Source organism: Moschus berezovskii, chromosome 15, assembly GCF_049115385.1.
Source record: "Moschus berezovskii isolate FMDL1 chromosome 15, NW_MosBer_1.0, whole genome shotgun sequence".
NCBI classification, from domain to species: domain Eukaryota; kingdom Metazoa; phylum Chordata; class Mammalia; order Artiodactyla; family Moschidae; genus Moschus; species Moschus berezovskii.
This window is the reverse complement of record NC_142474.1, coordinates 46,030,438-46,050,814: the sequence shown is the minus strand read 5'-3', so window position 1 is coordinate 46,050,814 and position 20,377 is coordinate 46,030,438. Positions and strand designations below refer to the sequence as shown.

General features: G+C 46.7%; 1 protein-coding gene across 4 annotated transcripts in view; it reads left to right on the top strand.

Annotated features, from left to right (window-relative positions):
• Window positions 1-948: 948 nt before the first annotated feature.
• Window positions 949-20,377, top strand: part of DTD1 (D-aminoacyl-tRNA deacylase 1) — an 86,768-nt gene continuing 67,339 nt past the window's right edge. Inside the window, exons 1-5 of one of the 4 annotated variants that reach the window (XM_088844032.1) lie at window positions 949-1,120; window positions 5,595-5,685; window positions 7,802-8,037; window positions 15,198-15,304; window positions 17,113-17,166. In XM_088844032.1, the coding sequence (XP_088700158.1) occupies window positions 1,078-1,120; window positions 5,595-5,685; window positions 7,802-8,037; window positions 15,198-15,304; window positions 17,113-17,166 (531 nt within the window). In that variant the 5' untranslated portion in view covers window positions 949-1,077. The remainder of the gene's footprint in view (window positions 1,121-5,594; window positions 5,686-7,801; window positions 8,038-15,197; window positions 15,305-17,112; window positions 17,167-20,377) is intronic. The other 3 variants (XM_088844031.1, XM_088844033.1, XM_055430498.2) reach the window with 3 other exon arrangements.

Genomic DNA, 20,377 nt, shown 5'->3' with positions numbered 1-20,377 from the left:
GGCAGACCTGAGTTTTGTTCAGGAATATCAGGAACCCCATTCCTCTGTACCCACCAGCACTATCAGACTGAAGAAGATACACTCAGAGGAGGTTTTTTTTTTAATCTGTGACAATGATTGTTAGGGTAATATTTGTACAGTCCTTTGCAGCTTTCCAAGCACTGTTACACAGTGTATTTTATTCAAACCTTCTAATAATCCTGTGACAGAGGCCAAATATCAGGATTAGAGTAGGAATTAGAATTACAGAATCATGTGTCTCTGCAGGAAACATGACACAGGTAGGTCAAATGTGTACTTAAACAGTTTGTTGTTGTTCAATTGCTCAACTGTGTCTGACTCTACGATCTCACGGACTGCAGCACACCAGGCTTCCGTCCTTCACCATCTCCCAGAGCTTATTCAAACTCATGTCCATTGAGTCCGTGATGCCATCCAACCATATCCTCTGTTGCTCCCTTTTCCTCCTGCCTTCAATATTGCCCAGCATCAGGGTCTTTTCTAAGGAGTTGGCTCTTCGCATCAGGTGGCAAAGTATTGGAGCTTCAGCATCCGTCCTTCTAATGAATGTTCAGGGTTGATTTCCTTTAGCATTGACCTAAACAGTTAGATGGCTGTTTTAGGCAGCAGATCTTCTGTCTGGTTTCTGAGGAGCTGCAGAGGCAGGAAGACAAGGGAAAAGGAATTCTGGAGGATCTGGGGTCAGTGGGGTGGGGAAACGGCAGGAGGAACACGGCTAGGATTAGGAATCAGGACAAAGCTGGGATACAGGGATGACTGGCGGGATGTGAGCAGAAACTTAGCACCTGTGAGTCTGCCTAGGAGTGGGGGCCGGGAAAGGGGTTGAGTCTGGGCGGGGCTCAGCGCTGGGTGTGCAGGAACGGGGAGTGGGCGGGGCCCACCGCGGGGCGGGGCCACACGGCGGGCGGGACCAACCTGCGGTGGGCGAGTCCGGCGGGGCCGCGCCGGGGCGCGCTTCCGGGTGTCCCCGGCAGAGGGCGCCGGCCGCCGCGCCGCCCGCGGAGTCCCCGAGGCCGGAAGCCGCCCGGCGCCGCCCCGCTCGCCGCAGCCGCCGCCATGAAGGCCGTGGTGCAGCGCGTCACCCGGGCCAGCGTCACAGGTCAGTCGGGCGGGGCCGGGAGCAGCCGCCCTGACCCCGCGCCCGGCCGCCCCTGCCAAGGGTTCTCCCGGGCGCCGCCCCCGGGCGATCCCAGCCCCGCGGCCCCGAGTCCCCCACCGCCCCTCCGTCCCCCGGCCCCGGCGCTCTCGAGGGGCCGCCGGGTCTCCGCTGAGGGGCGCGGTGACCGTCATCTTCAGCGGCGCTTGCTTTTGTTCGGAGCGCGGACGGCCGCGCCCCCGGGCGTCCCCCGGCCCGCCCTTCCGCGGGGTGTTGCTGGACTGCGCGTGGGGGGGCGTCCCCGGAGCGCGCAGCTCCTCCCCAGCCGCTCTGCTCGGCGTTTGTGCCTTTCTCTCCCCACCCCCGCCACCCCCCCGGGTTTTCTCCGAGTCCCGGTCTCCCTGGAGCTGGACGCCCCGCGAGGTGCGCGCTCCGGACAGGTGTTCGCAGGGGCTGGTTCTGAGCGTGTGCGCCCTGAAGCGTGTCTCTCCCAGGGAAGACCCTGAAGCATCGGGAGGTGTTTCTTTCCCCCAGTCTCATGGACCGAACCATGCAGCCCTCAGCCTGTCTCCTGGTCACTTGTGGTCTAATGTGGACATCAGGGGTCCAGATGATTAGTGGGTACAAGGGAATCGTTTCAGAAACTCAGACAAGATCATAAAGATGTTGACATTTTTTTTTTTTTGGAATGACTAACTTTACGTTTTCTAGCCTTTCCTATTCTTATTGGCAGAATTCTAGTATTGTTTCCCTTCAGGCACTTGTAGATAACCCTTACCTCAAGCCAGTATATTCCAAACGCGTATTTTTGTGTCCAAGAAAGTATAGCTCTAAGAACAAAACAGCAAACTCCCCTAAAGAAACCGTCAAACTCGGTAAAACCATATATTTAGATCTGAGATTCTACTTTTCAGTCCTGCAACATGATTTCTAAGGTGTTCTGGTAGCTGGTTTGCTATATGGTCCTGGAGTCACGGGGGATAGTATAACACGGGTTTATCGCTTTTTTTTTTTTGAGAAGAATTTTGCAGTCTGCTCAATGTGGTCGTCACGAGCAGCAGCAAACTTTGCAGAATGTTAAGTTTTGGTCCTAGCCGACAACTGTCCATTCTGCCAATCTGATTAAAAACATGATTCTGTGAGATTAGCTGCATAGTTTGAATGATTTTAGTTTACTATTTAAATTATATGCTTTTAGTTAAAAACAGCATAGAAATCATCCTGCATGTTAAAAAAAAAAAAAACACGCAAGAGTGATAACTGTGGTTAGGAGTTAATAAGATGGAATTCTCTCACAGTGCTGGAGGAGCCTTTGGTTAGCCAGGCCTTCTTCTTGAAATACAACAGAGATTTTCTGATTCCTTTAGAATGTGAGTGGCTCCACTGCCATGTGGCCTTTCGTGAGTGGCATTTTATTTCAAAGGTTCTAAAATGTCACTTCTGATTTTATGAGTGAGAGAGTAGAATATTAGGAGTCACATTATGTAGTAGCCTTCTTTATGAACATGGTCGGGCACATTGATGCCTTAGCATGGTTATTGTGATCATCTAATTTTAAAAGCTTTAAAATGACAGAACATTTCAGACATATTCATATGGTTATGTGGATGGAACAGTACAGTAACTCCCATGTCTATCACTCAGCTTTTTCTTTAATTTTTATTGGAGTATAGTTGATTTACAATGCGGTGTTTCAGGTGCATAGCAAAGTGAATCATTTACACATATACATATGAACTTCTTTTTTAGATTCGTCACTCAGCTTTATGAGCTGAAATCTGAATAAATTCATAGAATGTTGGAAAGAGATTGGTTGGGTTTGACTGGGTTAATTAGGTGGTGAATTCTTCTCAAAGAAGAGGTCTTGGATGGTGCCAACATACATGGCATCAAATAAACTTATATTGACTAAATATCTCAGGTTTTTCCTAGCCCTGTGTTTTTTCCCTTAGAAATCCTTTTGTCTATAATAAAACATCCCTAGGGAGGGGCATAACTTCTCCAAAAGGAAAGTGTCATTTCAAGGCTTTGGTGCATAATTTGTTTATTAGGACAATACCACATTATGAAAATATTGAAACTCTTCACATAGTGATTTGAAACACTTCGAATAGTGATTCTACTTCTGAGGATCTATCTATGTAAGAAGTTAATCCTAATTATAGAAAAAGCTTTAGAGGGCTGAACCAGCAGAGCCCAGAGATTTCTTAGGGCAGTGACACTGCTCTGAATGATAGTGTCATGGTGGATACATGCCATACATTTGTTCAAACCCATAGACTGCACAGCACCAAGGATGACCCTTGATGTAAACTGTGGACTTTGAATGATGATGTGTCCATGGAGGTTCATTGTTTGGAACAAATGTACCATCTGATGAGGGACGTTGGTGGTGGGGGGACTGTCTGGGGGCAGGGTATATGGGAAGCCTCTGTACTTTCTGTTCAATTTTGCTATGAACCTAAAACTATGCTAGACAGGAAAGTCTGTTTAAAAAAAAAAAAAAAAGGACTTTAGCGTCCAGAGATTTTCACCATGGTGTTATTTATTGAAGTGAGAATTTGAAAGCAAGCCATTTATTTGGCCAAATAGGATGGTTAGTCTGTCCATGGATAGAATGAAGCTGTTTCACTGGATGGGCTGCAACTAAAAGATGTTTAGGAAAAGCTCATAACGTGAAAACATGCCCATGTGCTGTTAAAAGATGAGACACAAAAATTTATATACAATATTATTTGGTAGTTGAGAACAAATATGGAGTAAAATCTGTGAGTAGAGGAAATCTCAAAAGGAGATCAATCAGTAACATACTAAAGTGCTTGTCTTTGGGTGTTCTGTGTTCTTTTCTCCTTTCCTGTTTTTTTAAAAAATATCTATAATGGTGTTACTTTAATGGTGGACATAGTTCAGCAATCATTTTTTCAGTTTTTAAAATATACTCTGGGAAAGTTTTTAAAATATTGATATTGTAAGAAAATAATGCGGATTTAATTAAAGAACAAATAGAGCTGAAGTTTTCTAAAGCTATACAAACAGGCAAACAACCCTGAGCGTTTACTGCTTATGTCAGGATAGATGGTTTTGGTTTCATATTTTGAGTCAGTGGTTTGTCACTCATAGTCCATTATTAAAAAAGCACAGAAGAAAATATTAAAAATTTTTTTAAAGCATAAAAATAAGATGTAAAAAGAGTTATTTCAGGAATAAGTTGAGGCATGTACTTTCCTGGTTTCTGACTGTCAGTTGGTCCCTTGTCAGATGCCTGCAGGAATGGGGGTTTCTCATTCTTTCCTGAACTCACAGGATGTGGGACATGGCACAGTCTCTGATGCCTTGTCAGGAATATTTATGGATATTATTATCCAGCAGAAGGAGACAGCAAAAAAATGGCAGAGTTGATCCTTCTCTGGATTGGAACATTAGGTCAGTACAGAATAAACTAACCAAACATCAATAATCTAATGAGCTTCAGTAACAAATTGGCCCTAAAATTGAAAATTATGAAGATAAACATTTGAAATATGGCTTTAGTTTGACCCCGTAATAATGTTTCTTGCCTAAATAGTGTGCCACCATTGATAAAATGGTAGTATAGTGTACTTGTTGTTTAGTCCCTAAGTTGTATCTGACTCTTTTGTGACCCCCATAGACTGTAGTCTACCCAGCTTCTCTGTCCATGGGATTTCCCAGGGAAAAACACTGGAGGTGGTTGCCATTTCCTTCTCCTGGGGATCTTCCTAGCCCAGGAACCTACATCTCCTACATTGGCAGGTGGATTCTTTACCACTGAGCCACCAGGGAAGCCCAGTGTACAGTTGACTCTAAATACACACAGATATTTGAAATAGAAATCTGTGTTCAGAGAATTTTCTTTTTTATGGGTGGGGTACATCATTCAAAAAGATTTGGAGGTCATTGGCTTATAATGCAACATTAGTAATAAACTGGGAAATAATAGAAGTTTACTGACTTGAAGCTTAACTTTTAAGCTGTATTTTTAATGTATGTTTCTCTTTTCTGCAGTTAGTAGAAAAATCATTTATTTTCTATGACATAAATGTTTTTGCGTTCTGTGTTGTGTTACCCAGTTTGCTGATTTTCAAGAAAAGCAAGTATTTCCTTTCTGAGAACTAGCAGAGCTAAGCTAGCTTCTCTGGGAGGAAAGCGCTGTTGTTACAGACGGGCAGACTCATAGAAAATTTCAGGTGTCTCACTCACGGTAACACAAATGAACATGAGGCCTGAAAATCCTGTGTCACGGTTGTTCACTTCACAACTCATTCATTCCAGACGCAAAATCAGAATGGGCAGCTGCGATCATCATACTGAACTGATAGAAGCTCTTTCATCTTTCAGTACCTATGGCCTTTGCCAAAGAGGTTACAAGTGCAGTGTTTAAGTTTTCCTGTGGGTACTCAAACATGCTTCATGGCCCCTGCCTGGTTCTGAGTCTCTTTCTCTCTTGTTGCCTTCCCAGTTGGAGGAGAGCAGATAAGCGCCATCGGACGGGGCATCTGCGTGTTGCTGGGTATTTCCTTGGAAGATACGCAGAAGGAACTTGAGCACATGTAAGAGGCATCTTATCTTACATTCCACATCACTGCTGTTCTGGTGGGACATGTGCTGGTTGTCCAGCTAGTTGGCTAGCTCTTTATATAATATATACACACAGACATATACATGTATGCATATATAGGCACTTCCCTGGTGGTCCAGTGGCTGAGACTCCATGCTCTCCATGCAGGAGGCCCCAGGTTCAATCCCTGGTCAGGGAACTAGATCTCACATGCTGCAACTGAAGATCTTGCATGCCAAAAAGAAGATTGAAGATCCTGTGTGCTGCTACTAAAACCCAGTGCAGTCAAATAAATATATAACAGTACTTTAAAAAAAGATACACACACACACAGACGGAACTTCCGTAGTGTTTTGCTCCCGCAAAGTGAGCCTCTGTCACTTTGATCTGTGTCCTTTTGATGCAGTTTGGCCACCTCTCTGTCACGGACGAGGAGGGCAGGGGAGAGCCGTCACCTGGCGGGTGATGTCCGTGGAGGGCTGGAGCATAGCTCAGCCTCTGTCCCTGTGTGCTCTTGCAGCCTCGCGCTGTTCTCCTAATGCAGACACTGAGCCTCTTTTCATATGAATAGTTTATGTTTCCAGTTTGAGCTGCACTGTCTGGGCCCTGCTACACATGTCAGAAATGCTCAGTTGTTCACTGGACACATGAGGATCTGCAGGTCAGTGAGGTTACGTTACCTGCTGACGGTCGTGCACGTGTGTGTAGCACAAAGCCTGACTCCAGACTAGAACCTGGGCTGCCCGACCTGGAAGTCGGTGCTCTAAGGTGGGAGCTTCGTCACTGTTGTTGCCTGACTGGCCTCTCCTCACGTTTCCTCTCCCCAGCACTACCTGGCACACTTTCTTCCGAAGCTTGGATCTGTTTTCTCTCTGCCCTTTGGTGCCCAGAGCAAAGGTGCAGCAGCGCCCAGTAGTCCCTTTTGTGTTAGGTTGAAAACCAGACTTGGAACTGAATTCCCACTAAGGTGTTACTGACTGGCAAGGACCATTCAGTACCGCTTCACGAATGTTGGTGTTTCCATAGCTGTCCCTTAGATACACAGGAGGCTGGGCGTGGTTTAGTGGTTAAAAGCTGGGGCCCGGGTCTGAGTCTCTGTGTGGCTCTGACAAAATGGAGAGCTAGTACGTAACTTGGTGATTCAGAGAGAAGACTCAACAAAGGTGGGCCTTGGCCATGGAGAAGGGGCCATGGACACGTCCCCTGCAGAGGGTACCTACAAAAGTGGTGGCGAGCAAGTATTTGTAGAGGCTCTGAACATGTCTTCAGCATCATCCACACAGGTGGCTTCAGAGGGTGGAATTGCAGCTTTCATGGAAGTAGTTGTTAGTTATTTGTCTCAAGTCTGACCTTACAGATGTTAGCCAGTCCTCTTCCTTGCTGAGGTGGGTATCCTTTGTCATCCCCACATACAGGGAAAGCCCCTCTGGCTGTAAGAAGCCTGTGACATGGTTGTCAAAATGTCTCTCCCCAGATCTTCCTGCATTTCTGCACTGACCATGAGTTTTCTCCAGGGTATTTGCTGAATTGTTAAAAAGGGTCATCATTCACCCCTGTGTAAAGATTGAATTCTCTGGAAAATAGAACTGAGCTCATATTTTGATACAACCCCGGCTTGAAGGAGCGGATAGTGAAGAAGGGCTCGTCATCTCAGCTCCGGTTCCCACTGGAAGCTGCTGTGAATTAGAGGGGCTGATTAAAGAAAATAAAGGACTGTTACTATCCCATTACTGAAGGGCTCAGACAGTAAAGAGTTTGCCTACAATGCGGGAGGCCCAGGTTCAATTCTTGGGTGGGGAAGAACCCCTGGAGAAGGAAATGACAACCCACTCCGTTGTTCTTGCCTGGGAAATCCCATGGACAGAGGAGCCTGGCGGGCTACAGTCCATGGGGTCCAGAAGAGTCTGACACAACTTAGTGACTACCACGTTCACTTTTTACTGATGAGGCGCAGGGAGGAAAGGAACTTGCCCAAGGTCATCCCTTCTGTAGGCTATGGAGCCAGCACAGTGTCCCCCGTCTGCAGGGCACTGGTGGCATTTTAGGGGCATGAGTGTGTCTGGGGTCTTGCGGTTCTCTAGGTAGCTCTCACCTGGGTTTTCCCCCAGGGTCCGGAAGATCTTAAACCTGCGTGTGTTTGAGGATGAAAGTGGGAAACACTGGTCGAAGAGTGTGATGGACAAGCAGTATGAGGTGCTGTGCGTCAGCCAGTTCACCCTGCAGTGTGTCCTCAAGGGGAACAAGCCCGACTTCCACCTGGCCATGCCTTCAGAGCAGGCTGAATCCTTCTACAAGGGCTTCCTGGAGCAGCTGCGCAAGGCCTACAGGCCGGAGCTCATCAAAGGTAGGTGGGATCCCCCAGGGGACAGGGTGGGGGGAGCAGTGTCCCCAGGACATTTTCCAGCAGGGGAGCAACAGTCTGCAGATGGAACATTTCCTTTCCAGAAAGTTCGCTGTTTATACTTACTTTTTTTTTTTAATTGGGGTATAATTACTTTATAATGTTGTGTTAGTTTCTGCTGTACAACAGCAGTGAATCAGCTGTATGTATATATATGTGGGCTTCCCAGGTGGTTCATTGGTTAAAGAACCTACCTGCCAGTGCAGGAGACGTAAGAGATGCAGGTTCGATCCCTAGGTAGGGAAGATCCTCTGGAGGAGGAAATGGCAACCCACTGCAGTATTCTTGACTAGAGAATCCTGTGGACAGAGGAGCCTGGTGGGGTTCAGTCCATGGGATTGCACGGTCAGACCTGACTAAAGCGACTGAGCATGCACACATACGTATATCCCCTCCCTCTTCGACCTCCCTCCCACCCTGCCCCCATCCCTACCATCTAGGTCATCACAGAACACTGAGCTGAGCTCCCTTGTGCTGTAGAATAGCTTATTATTTCGTTAAAACTACATTGGAGCCGCTACCCCTGCCGCTGCCATGTGTGTCGTATGAAGGCCACGTGGTACCGTTCACCCTTCTCCGTGCTTCTGTCCACGTTTGAAGTGTGTCGCAGCGCAGCAGCGCACAGGATGCAGGGTGTTTTGTTTTGGTTGTTCACCCTGCCTGACAAGAGGAATACAACTGCCGGCCACAGAGGGGAGTCACATGTCCTCTTAAATTTCTAGGAGCCATATTAAAAAAAGGAAAAAGCAACAAGTGAAACTAATGGGACAGCTATTTCACGTGGCGCAGGACACCCCCAGGGTTCTGATTTGACCCCGCGGTCAGTGTAAAGAGTCCCCCATGAGAGTTCTCCCTTCCCCGCCTCGTACTGAAGCTTTCCTGCGCACTGTGCACCTCAGTCCAGGGCCACCCTGTTTCCAGCACCTGCTGGCCACGCGTGGCTCTCTGCTCTTGTGTGAACAGTGTAGACTTAACTGCCGGTCGTGGGAGATGCCAGCCAAGCTTCATCGACTTAAGAGGGAGCCTGGAAAATGCCTGAGAAGAGTGGGCCTGGATTGTAGGAGAACTGTGAGTCCAACATTATGAATTTTCTTCTGAGGGCCGTTCACCTCTAGTCTGTTTTGTGTTTCAGGGGACGAGTTGATATAGACCGTCCTAGTGTGCCTTTTGCTTCAGTTGCTGGGAAAGCGTGGTTAGCCTCCTTTGCTGATGAAGGGTGAGACGTAGGATGACCACTTCTGTGTCTGATCAGCCACAGCTGTGTCTGCTGCTGCTGTCAGCCTCCTGGAGACATTAGTTGTTGTTAACAGTTAATTCTGTAGTTTTTCCTGTTCTTTAACTTTCTCTCGCTGGGTTGAACAAACCCAGGTCCCTTTTTTATTGGGCTTATTTTCAACCATAAGTGATAAAAGTCATGACCTGACTCTGGAGTTCTGTAGCAGAACCCTACCTCACAGGCCATCAGCTCCTCAGATCGGTCGTGTTCAGAGGAGTTTTGTCCCGCTGGTGTTTCCTTTAATTTAAATTTTCCTCTTATGTGAAGTGTCCATTTGCCAAAAGGACAAATGGGTTCCATGTGATCAGGACCCTCCCACCTTAAGTCAAGTCCCACCCTTTACTTGGGTCCTGGTAGACAAGGAATACACGTACCTCGTCTGGGAACGTCCCAGTTTAGAATTCCATGGACAAGTCTGGTCATGGACGTCCACTGGGGTCCTCTGTCTGACACAGCTTTGCTACAAACAAGGTTCTTCCCCCAATTAGCAGTTCAGTGCTTTGAATAATGATGTTTCTTTGCTGAGCCAGGGATTAACTGCTGCCAGTATTGTGTCTTCTGCCTTCTGTGTAGAATCATCCCATTTCTGAGTAACCTCACATGTGTTTGAGGCTGCACCAAGTTCCTTAGAAGGATGAGCACCAGGAATATCACAGAAGCACGAGAGAGAGCCCTTTCTGTGGAACATGAGTGATGGTTGTCAGGAAACGTGCGGGGGAAAACAAGGCCACTTTCATCTAAGCCCTTCAACATGAGTGTTCGATGTACTGTTAAGTGCTTTGTGTTCCTAAAAACAGCTCTTATTTTTTGAAAAGATGTGTATTTTGTCCAGGTCATTATGTGAAGTGCCTGAAGCAGTGTACTGTAAACACTATAATTTTGTAATGGATCAGAATTTAAGCTCTTGGGATATGATACATCAGATCATTTTGATGAAAAGCCAACATGGATGATGCCAGGGGTTTTAATCAGAATTTATTTTCAGCTCCTTTGGGCTTTCAGAGGCCCTACGGTGGTCTCCTGTGCCTTGCTTGCTCTTCTGTAGTGGAAGAAAGTGCAGGGAGCATGTTTTACACGCTTACTGTTGGGTTAATTTTGAGATTCTGGCTTTCACCTCCAATGTGGAAAGTCCTCTGTGAGCTGAAGGAACATGAACTCCTGAATACATTTTCTTTCTTGAAAGATTTTCAGGGTCTCTTCAGTGACTTTAACACAATGTAGTTTAATTCGAAAATTAAAAAATTTAACCCTGACCCCAAGAAATTAAAAAGAAATTTCCAGTTCTTTTGAGATGTAATTGACCTGTAGCACTGTGTTAGGTTTAGTGACTTGACATATGTATGTACTGTGAAATGACCACAATAAGTTAACATCCATCACCTCCCAGCTTACGTGTCTACATCCCTAAGAGCTAAGTGCCCCAAACACACCGTCTTCTTCTAAGTTGCCTAATATCCTTTCCCCACGTAAAACATCCTGCCCTTCTAACGCTCCTGGCTTCATGTGCATGGCCTCAGGTTCCCAGCACACCAGGGGACACGGTGCTTTTGCCCCTCTCTCCTTCACTCTTTCACGAGATGAGTGTAGTGCTCTGATTTCCTCTTACCGCTCTGCCTTGATGGTTTGGATGTGTCCTACTCCTCCCTGTTCTTGTGCCAGTTGGAAGCTGCTGCCACCTCTGTTTCTGGGAAAGATCTTTCAGAGCCTACCTAGCTCAGGCCTCTCTTTAAGTGCTGTGTTTGGTACCAGTGTTTCATCTTTAGCTTTTAGGCGTGATTGTGCTGTCATTCTGTTTTAAGCTAATGGATCAATGGACTTGTTTACAATGTGATATTTTCTACTAAATCCAATATTTTCAAGTAAAAACAAACAAAAAAAGACTGTCTTCATCACGATTTTGCAGGTCAGAAATCTTGGAAGGGCTTGGCTGGGCACTTTTCCCAGACCCAGATTAGCCCAAGGGATTTCTTGACTCAGACGATAAAGAATCCTCCTGCAAGGCAGGAGACCCGGGTTCGATCCCTGGGTTGGGAAGATGCTCTGGAGGAGGGCCTGGCAACCTACTCCAGTATTCTTGCCTGGAAAATCCCATGGACAGAGGAGCTAGGCGGGCTGCAGTCCAGGGGGTCACAAAGAGTCAGACATGACCTGGCAGCTAACACAGGGGCTGCCCTGCCTTCATGGTGGAAACCCGTGGCGGGGTCGATGCTGCCAGGTGGCGGCCACAGTGTTGGCTAGGGCTGGAGGTCTGCTTCTGGGACGGCCTCTGTGCATCTTGTTTCTGTGCCCCGCCTCATCTGATTCCCCGGGGCTCCCCACGTTGCTTGGTTTCTCCCAGCCCAGCCGTATTGGAGTAGCTGCATTTCTACAATGGTGCCTGGCTTCCCCGACCAGAAGGGGACGCTTCAGGGAGCAGGAAGTGGAAGCGCCAGCCCCACAGACAGGCCTGGAAAGTGGCCTGTGTCATGCCCCACGTGCTGTTGGTCAGGGCAGTTACTCAGGCGCCCAGATTCTGGGGGAATAGTGGAGACCCGCCTGCAGTGGAAGAAACGTCAGAGTTTGTGACTATCTTTCATCCTCTGCAGTTCACACCTCTGTTGTTCTCAGAGGGTTTTCCTCATCCTCTGCCTTCCTTCAAATACTTGCTTTGGGGGAGAAACCCAGTGCACAGATCCTCAGTCCTCGCCTCTCTTGCAGAACGAGCCTGAGGCTGAGGGCGCTTCGCGGACACTCCCAACCTGAGTGGGCTTCAGGATGCTGAGTTCTCATGTGGCCCCCTGCATTCCCACCCCACCGCCCACCCAGGAGCCTCCATCCTTCAGATGAACGAACGCTAAAAGTACCGCTTAGCGGGTGTCCTTAACCATTCTGAGTTGAGTTCTGAGCATGTGTTGCTTTTATAGTTAGGAAACAAAAATAAATGTAATACCAAAATGGAACAGTTGAAAAGAGGGATCTCTACTCTCCAGCATCTTGTTCCCACTCTTAGTTTTGTGCTCAGTCCAGGAAAGCACTAAACTGTCAGCTTTGTTCAGCAAATCAGAAGCCTCCATAGGATTAAAAAGAGCTGCCTGTGTATTCCCTGCAGGTCTGATCCGTGGTGGGTGGCAGAGAGCTTGAGGAATGTGGAAGGTTGTTGAAGGAGTGTAGGAGACTTCTGATTGCCCTCCACCCCCGACCCTGACCCCTATTCCATCTGGGCATGTCCCAGCCCTGACAGGTTCATCTTGCCGAGAAAGTACCCAAAGGAGGAAGACCACTTCGAGTCTTTCCTTCATGGTTAGGGTTTAATTTTTTATGGGTTTGCCTAATTTTCTTCTCTTTTTACTATTAATACTTAAAACATTTTTACCACATGAGTGAACTTTCAGTGGAATCCTATGTTACATACTTTGGCCAGTGCTACGATGCCAGAGGCATTACTGTTCATGTAAATCTAGGAATTCTTGATGGGGGAATCACATCTTTGTTGAGATCTGAATCTATAGACCCCCCCAAGTCCATGAAGTTTTTTAAACTCTTCCTCCTTCCCCTGCTGAAAGATTCAAACTTTTCCTTTCATGCTGAGTCATTTCCTGTCTTTGGATGGTGATAAGGGTGAAAGGAGCTTCTTTCCACCTGTACCTGTATCTTATTTTTTAAAAATTGCCTTTAGGGACTTCCCTGGTGGTCAAATGGCTAAGACTCTGCGCTCCCAATGCAGGGGGCCCGAGTTCGATCCTGGGTCAGGGAACTAGATCTCATGTGCCGCCACTGAGAGTTCATATGCTGCTACTAAAGATCTTGTATGATGCGAGGAAGATCAAAGATCCTGCGTGCTCTAACTAAGACCTGGTGCAGCCAAATGAATACATACATACACACATAGATATATTAAAAAAAAGAGTGACCAGTTTTCCTGCATGCTGATTTGCCGGGCTCTGGGCCAGTGCCCTTGCCTGTACTCACATGCACGCTCCTCGTGGTGGCTGGTCATCCTGAAAGACCAGGCCACAGAGAGGCAAGGCGTGGCTTATAGGTGGGCAGGCTGTCAGGCGTTGACATCAGGGACGTGGACATCAGCCTTTGTTGGTACATGGAGCGCTGTGGTTTGGGGCCGGTAGGGCCCTTGGACCCTGCGGGATTGGCCCCGGTGGGGAGTGTTCCTGCTGGAAACATGTGGGACTTATATTTCAGAGCAACCTGATTATATCACCACTGGAGCCTAGATGTAGTTTTGTAGATAAGTTCCCGCCTTTTGACATTATTATTATTTTTTTAATGTTTTTATTTCTCCTAACCATTGTAATTTTTCTTGGGGGCTTTACTCTGTGAGCTGGACTGGGTAAAATATATTACCATTTTAAGACTTCTTGAAACATGTCTTTGGATTTATTGTCCGTACAAGTGGAAAGGCACACAATAGTTCTGTTCTTAACTGAAGAAAAACAGGCAAAGAAAATAAATTTCTTGCTACTTAGAATGATAAACGGGGTGAAGCATATGCTGTATATCCTGGCAACAGAAATTCAAGGTCGGAAATAATTCCTTTCCTCCTGAGCCTGCCTTCAGCTTCCCTGAGGAGAGCAGCGGCTGAAAGTTGCTCCTAATTGTAGCCATAATTTTTAGCCTGCAATTAAACACATGATTTCCTCCCCAGCTGATGTCTTTTTAGCTCTCCTGACAGGGGTAGCACAAAAGCTCTGTGGATCTGAACGGCCACTTTAATCTAAGTGGAGGCCACAGGAAGCCACTGTCATCCGAGCACGACTGGCTGCCCAGCGGGAACTAGATCCTTGTCGCCTCTAAAAATGGCGAACAGCTTGGCTTCTCTTAGTTGCCTGTGCCACTGCCCAAGCCTGTTTTGCTGGGACCCTCCGTGAGGTCACGGATCACTGGAGGGGCCCCTTGCTGCTGTGGTGGCTCTGGTGTCCAGGGGCCTCAGGGCTGAGCCACTCTGGAGGGGGGAGCCCCAAGGGGCTCCTGGGCCACCCTTCTCCTTGGCCTGTCCCCCAGAGGTTGTCCGTCCTTTGAAGGGTGCTCCCTGTGAAGCGAGGGCTCCTCTCCAGGGGACTGTGGGGACCACCGGAGTGAAGAACCAAGCAGGTGTCCCTCCTCCATGTCTTGAGAGCCCGTCTGAGCTGCAGTGCACCGTGACCCCCAGGGAGGGGCAGTCATGGTCCCTCAGACCGTGATGTGGAGAGCAGGCCCTGACTCTGCACACAGGAGCACTCCCCTGCTCCTCGAACTTGCATCTCAACCTCGGTCCTCTCGCTGGTCTCCCTGTTTTGCAGGAGGGACGCGGAGGCCTCAGAGCTGGCTGGGGCCCTGAATCCCGTGGCCCTTCAAGTCCTGTGCCCTGCGGAGCCTCCTCCAGGGAGTCCCTCTCACTCCCTCTCCATCCTCTAAGGAGGGGCTGGGGACCTCTCACCCTTCTTTGGCCTCCAGGGTCAGGATTCTCAAGGTCAAATAGTGCTGTGTCATCAGCATCCTGTGCCCATCTGTCCCTCACGAGACCCCAGGTCATAAGCCCTGGGCTATCTGCCCCAAAGTGGAATTCCAGAGTTGTGGTGTTGGTTCAACTTCAACTTTACCAAATTCTTTGCCCCCCAAAGTGTTTATACACTTCATGTCCTCATGGCTTCACAGTCCTGTTAACCCATGATTTCCCTGGCCCTCCCGCTTGCCAGGGCTGCGGGGCATTCAGGGCCCCTCTGCTGTGTGTGGTCTTGTGTTTCTCTTATTACGGGGTTGGCCGGTCCTGCTCCCAGGTTTCCGATTGCACTGATCACAGAGAGCTTTAACCTGAGGTCTCCACCTCTCGTGATGGCTGCCATTGCTCTTACAGATGGCAAGTTCGGCGCCTACATGCAAGTTCACATTCAGAATGACGGACCTGTGACCATAGAACTGGAATCTCCAGCCCCTGGTGCTGCTGCCTCCGACCCGAAGCAGGTAAGCCCAGAATCGGGCTGGTCAGTCTCCTGGGAGCCAGGGACACCTTCTGGCTTTGACTTAGTTCCTGGAGCTTGTCTCAGTCTGGGATGGAGACAACTCTTCATTGCAGGAACCTAGGGTTTTATTTTCCTATATCCATTCCCAAGAACACACCTATTGTCCTGCATCTCCTCTATGCTCTGGCCTGGCCATCTCCTGACTCAGAATCCATGGCACTGCCCAGTTCCTCCTCCAGGCAGCTCCTGGGTGGTGCTGTGGCACCCACTGGCCACTGGGTGGCAGCAGCAGAGCGGCATAGCTCCCCTTGTCCGCGGCCCCTGTGCCCGAGTGTGGAATGTATGTGGAGTGGGTTTATCCCAGGTGTGGGTACATGTGCTACTGGAGGTTCTTTCCAAATCCTGTTTCGTAAAGCAACATCTGACCCGGATTTGCTGCCAACTCTGTCAGCCTTCAGAAAAAATTTAATTCAAACAGTAAAAGGAAATCTGTGCTAACCCTTGTGTGCTGTGGGCTTCTGGTAGGTGGTTAGTGCTTCTGAAGGCTGTGATTAACACAGCCACTTAGTGACCTTTGAGAGACAGGTGGGCAGGAGGCGTGAGAGCTCAGGAGGCAGTTCCATTTTCCTCCCCCGCTTCTAGGACGCCATGAAGAGAAGGCTGTGGGGGCTGGGGGGAGCATTGTATAAACCTGAAGCTCGGTGCCCTGTTCAGAGTCACCATTTCTAAGGGGAACAGAGCCTTTCGTTCTCATTATTGATTTTCAGTGGGCAGGTATGCTTGGTACCTGCTAGCCTTAATCCAAGATGCTGGTTTTCAGTCTCTGACATACAGCAGAGTAATGGGAGAAATCAACATTCCCACTGCCTGGCTGCACCCAGACCAATGACACAGATTCTCTGGGGTGGGGTCAGAGGAGGTTCTGGTCTGCAGCCATGACTGGAACCATGAGTCTGAGCTGCAGAGGAAGGGACCTGTGCCCTGGCCTGTGCCTTGATGGGGTCTGTTACCTCGGACATATAAGGGCTAGCCAGATCACCTGCAGACAAAATACCAGACTCCTTGCTCAAAGCAGGAAAAAGTGCCTGTAAAGTTACTACAAAGGTCCAAGTATGGATGTGAGAGTTGGATCATAAAGAAAGCTGAGCACCAAAGAACTGATGATTTTGAACTGTGGTGTTGGAGAAGACTCTTGAGAGTTCCTTGGACTTCAAGGAGATCCAACCAGTCCATCCTAAAGGAAATCAGTCCTGAATATTCATTGGAAGGACTGATGTTGAAGCTGAAGCTCCAATACTTTGGCCACCTGATGCGAAGAACTGACTCATTGGAAAAGGCCCTGATGCTGGGAAAGATTGAAGGCGGGAGAAGGGGATGACAGAGCCTGAGATGGTTGGATGGCATCACCAACTCAATGGACATGAGTTTGAGTAAGCTTTGGGAGTTGGTGATGGCCAGGGAAGCCCGGCGTGCTATAGTCCGTGGGGTCGCAAAGAGTCGGACATGACTGAGCAACTGAACTGAACTGAAAGTTACTACAGTATAAAGCTTTTTGCTTTCATCCATGGTCTCTGACCAATCATGCTTTTTATTTGCTATTTAACACCATTTTAATCAAAGACATTAAAAATTTATATTATTGACATGAATTTATCATTTCTCTTTATACTGTCCAAACCATTAAAAAAAATATTTTGTCAAAGTACAGTTGATTCCCAAGTATAGTTAATTTCCGCTGTATGGCATAGTGACTCAACTTTACGTATATATATTGTTTTCCATTCTCTTTTCCATTATGGTTTGTCATAGGATACTGAGTATCGTTCCTGTGCTGTACAGCAGACCTTGTTGTTTACTCATTCGGTATGTAATAGTTTGCCTCTGCTGACCCCAGACCCCTCCTCCACCCCTCCTCCACTTCCCTCTCCCTTGGCCACCACACGTCTGTTATCTCTGTGAGTCTGTCTGTTCCATAGGTAAGTTCATTTGTGCCATATTTTAGATTCCACATGTAAGGGATATTATATGGTATTTGTCTTTCTCTCTCTGACTTATTTCACTTAGTATGATAATCTCCAGGTCCATTCATGTTGCTGCAGATGACATGATTTCATTCTTTTTTATGGCTGAGTAATACTCCATTATATGTCTATGTATATATATATGTGTGTGTGTGTGTGTATATATGTCTGTGTGTGTGTGTGTATATGTATATATATATATGTGATCTCCTGTATAAACGTGGTCTCCTGCCACGGTTTGCGCCCTTTAAGTCACAGTAAAGCCTTCATGTGAAAAAAAAGAAAAAAAAAGATAGAACCACTGCCAATCTCTGCCGACGGCAGCCTCAAGCACAGCCCGTCTCCAAAAAAATGAGACACTGCACACCCACCCCACGTCTCCTCACTGCCTGGCGCCTGCCCCACCTGCTCCCTCCCGAAGATATAAATACAGTTATCTGAAAATGGTTTAAAATACAAATACAATATGACCCTGGAACAAAATACACACCAGTTCTTCTTTATCCATTCCTCTGTCAATGGACATTTAGGTTGCTTCCAGGTCTTGGCTGTTGTGAATATTCAGTGCTGCTGTGAGCTTTGGGGTGAATGTATCTTTTTGAATTACAGTTTTTTCCAGATGCATGCCCCAGAGTAAGGCTGATGGATTGTGTGGTAACTCTATTTTTTGTTTTCTGAGGAACCTTCACACTATTCTCCATAGTGGCTGTACCAACTTATATTCCCAACAACAGTGTAGGAGGATTCCCTATTTTCCACACCCTCTCCAGCATTTATTGTTGGAGATTTTTTGAGATGGCCATTCTCATTGGTGTGAGGTGATACCTCACTGGACTTTTCATTTACAATTCTCTAATAATTAGCGATGCTGAGCATCTTTTCATGTGTCTGTTGTCTCATGGAGCATACTTGGCCTTCCTAGATATAAAATGTAATATTACAGTGTCACAGTAATGAAAACAGATGGTGCTGGCCGGGCAAGAGAGAAACCGATCACCGAGGAGATGAGAGGCCTGAAAGGGAGCCTGATTGTTGATGAGAAGTTTGGTTTGTAATAAAGATGGTGTTTCAGATCAGGTCAGGAAGTGGGTTCTCATCAAAGGTGTTATGAGAACTGTCTGGGTTAGTTTTAAAGATTGAACACAGCGGAGATCTGTGAACTTATGTGGAAAACATAGCAGCTGTGCTATTATATGAAACACACACATCTCCAAAGAATACATGCAGTGTGATTCCAGTTATATAAACTTAAGACTGTCGGTTGGTATGTAACTCATCTATCTGTCTCCCACTCTCTGGATCTACTGTCTCTAATACATTCTGGTACAGAGAAGATTTATCTGTTTTTAAAAAATTGAGGGACTTCTCTGCTGGTCCAGGGGTTAAGAATCCACTTTGTGATGCAGGGGACGTGGGTTTGATCCCTGGTCGGGGAACCAAGATCCCACATGCCATGGAACAAGTGCATGCTAAGTTGCTTCAGTTGTGTCCAGTTCTTTGAGACCCTGTGAACCGTAGCCCTCCAGGCTTCTCTTTCCATGGGTTCTCCAGGCAAGAATACTGGAGTGGGTTGCCATGCCCTCCTCCAGGGGATCTTCCTGACAGGGATTAAACCCATGTCTCTTGTGTCTCCTGCATTGGCACATTCTTCACCACCTGGGAAGATCAGTTTAACTTATAAGGGGCTTCTAATAATGTGAGAGATAATCAACTCAGTAGCCAAATAGTCTGCTTGTTTACAAGTTGGCCAGACCTGGATTCATAAGCTTTTATTGTGCCTTCTCTCTGTGCCTAGTAGCTCTGCTCTTCTTTCTAGATGTTTCTTTTGTTTTTTCTTTAAAGGAAGTGTTGAACTATATATAAAATAAGACAACTAATGAGAAACTGCTGTATAGCACAGGATACTCTACTCAATACTCTATAATGGCCTAGATGGGAAAAGAATCTAAAAAAAGAAAGAGTGGGTATATGTGTATGTGTACTTTGATGTACACTTGAAAGTAGCACAACTTGGTAAATCAACTATATACCAATAAAAATTGGACGAAAAAAAGCGTTGAGAATGTTGCTTTTCATTTTTTTTTTAGAAATGTATAATCTAAAAGTAAACCTCACTTTTGGAAAATGAAATTATTTCACCTGAAGGAGGATTATAGTATATAGCAGACTATCATTGTTAATAGAAACACAGTTGAGAACTAACAGTTTCTGAGCTTTGTAGCCATGCTTGTGACCCTCAAGGACCACAAGACGGGGGAAGCTCTATTCTCTCCTTGACTGACTTGTTCAAGGTCATGGGACGTGGCTACTAAGTAAGCGAACTGGGTTCCAACAGAAGACAGTCTTTCAGGTCATCCTGTCTCAGGTTTCTTCTGATGCAACTTCCTTAACTACCATCTTTCTGATCTATAACATGATCTGTTCAAAGAAATGAAGCCTCAACACCTCTCAGATCAGTAGGTGGAACTTGGTCCTCCAGGAGTCAGCTGATCTAGAAATGGGTTCGTGTCCTTGCCATTGACCTTCAGTTCACTTGGAGTTGCCCTGAGGTTTACAGGTCTGTGTGTTCTTGTTTTCCCTGAACGTTGGATGGTGTTGACCAGAATCCCTTGGTACAGACTTGCAAAGCCATCCTTCAGGGCTTACTCATCCTGTTGTATTTCTCCAGGTTCTGGGAATCACTGGCCTGTCTCCAGAGCCTTTTGTGTCAGTCAGAAACATGGTCTGTGTTTGACAGGTGGGAAACAATTTTGTTGAGTAAAAGGTTAGATTCATAAAGGAGACATGGAAATAAAAGTGTCTTACAATGTTAACCTCCTTTTTGACCATTAATTGATATTAACAGTGTCTTTTTGTTAAGGTTACATTATCTATTTATCTATTTTATTGATAGGGGTATAATTGATACATGATGTTAGTAGTTTCAGGTACACAACATAGCAATTCAACATTTAAATACATTACTGAATGATCACCGTGATAATTCTAGTAACCATCTGTTACCATACAAAATTACAGTATTATTGACTATATTCCTTACTCTGTATATTATG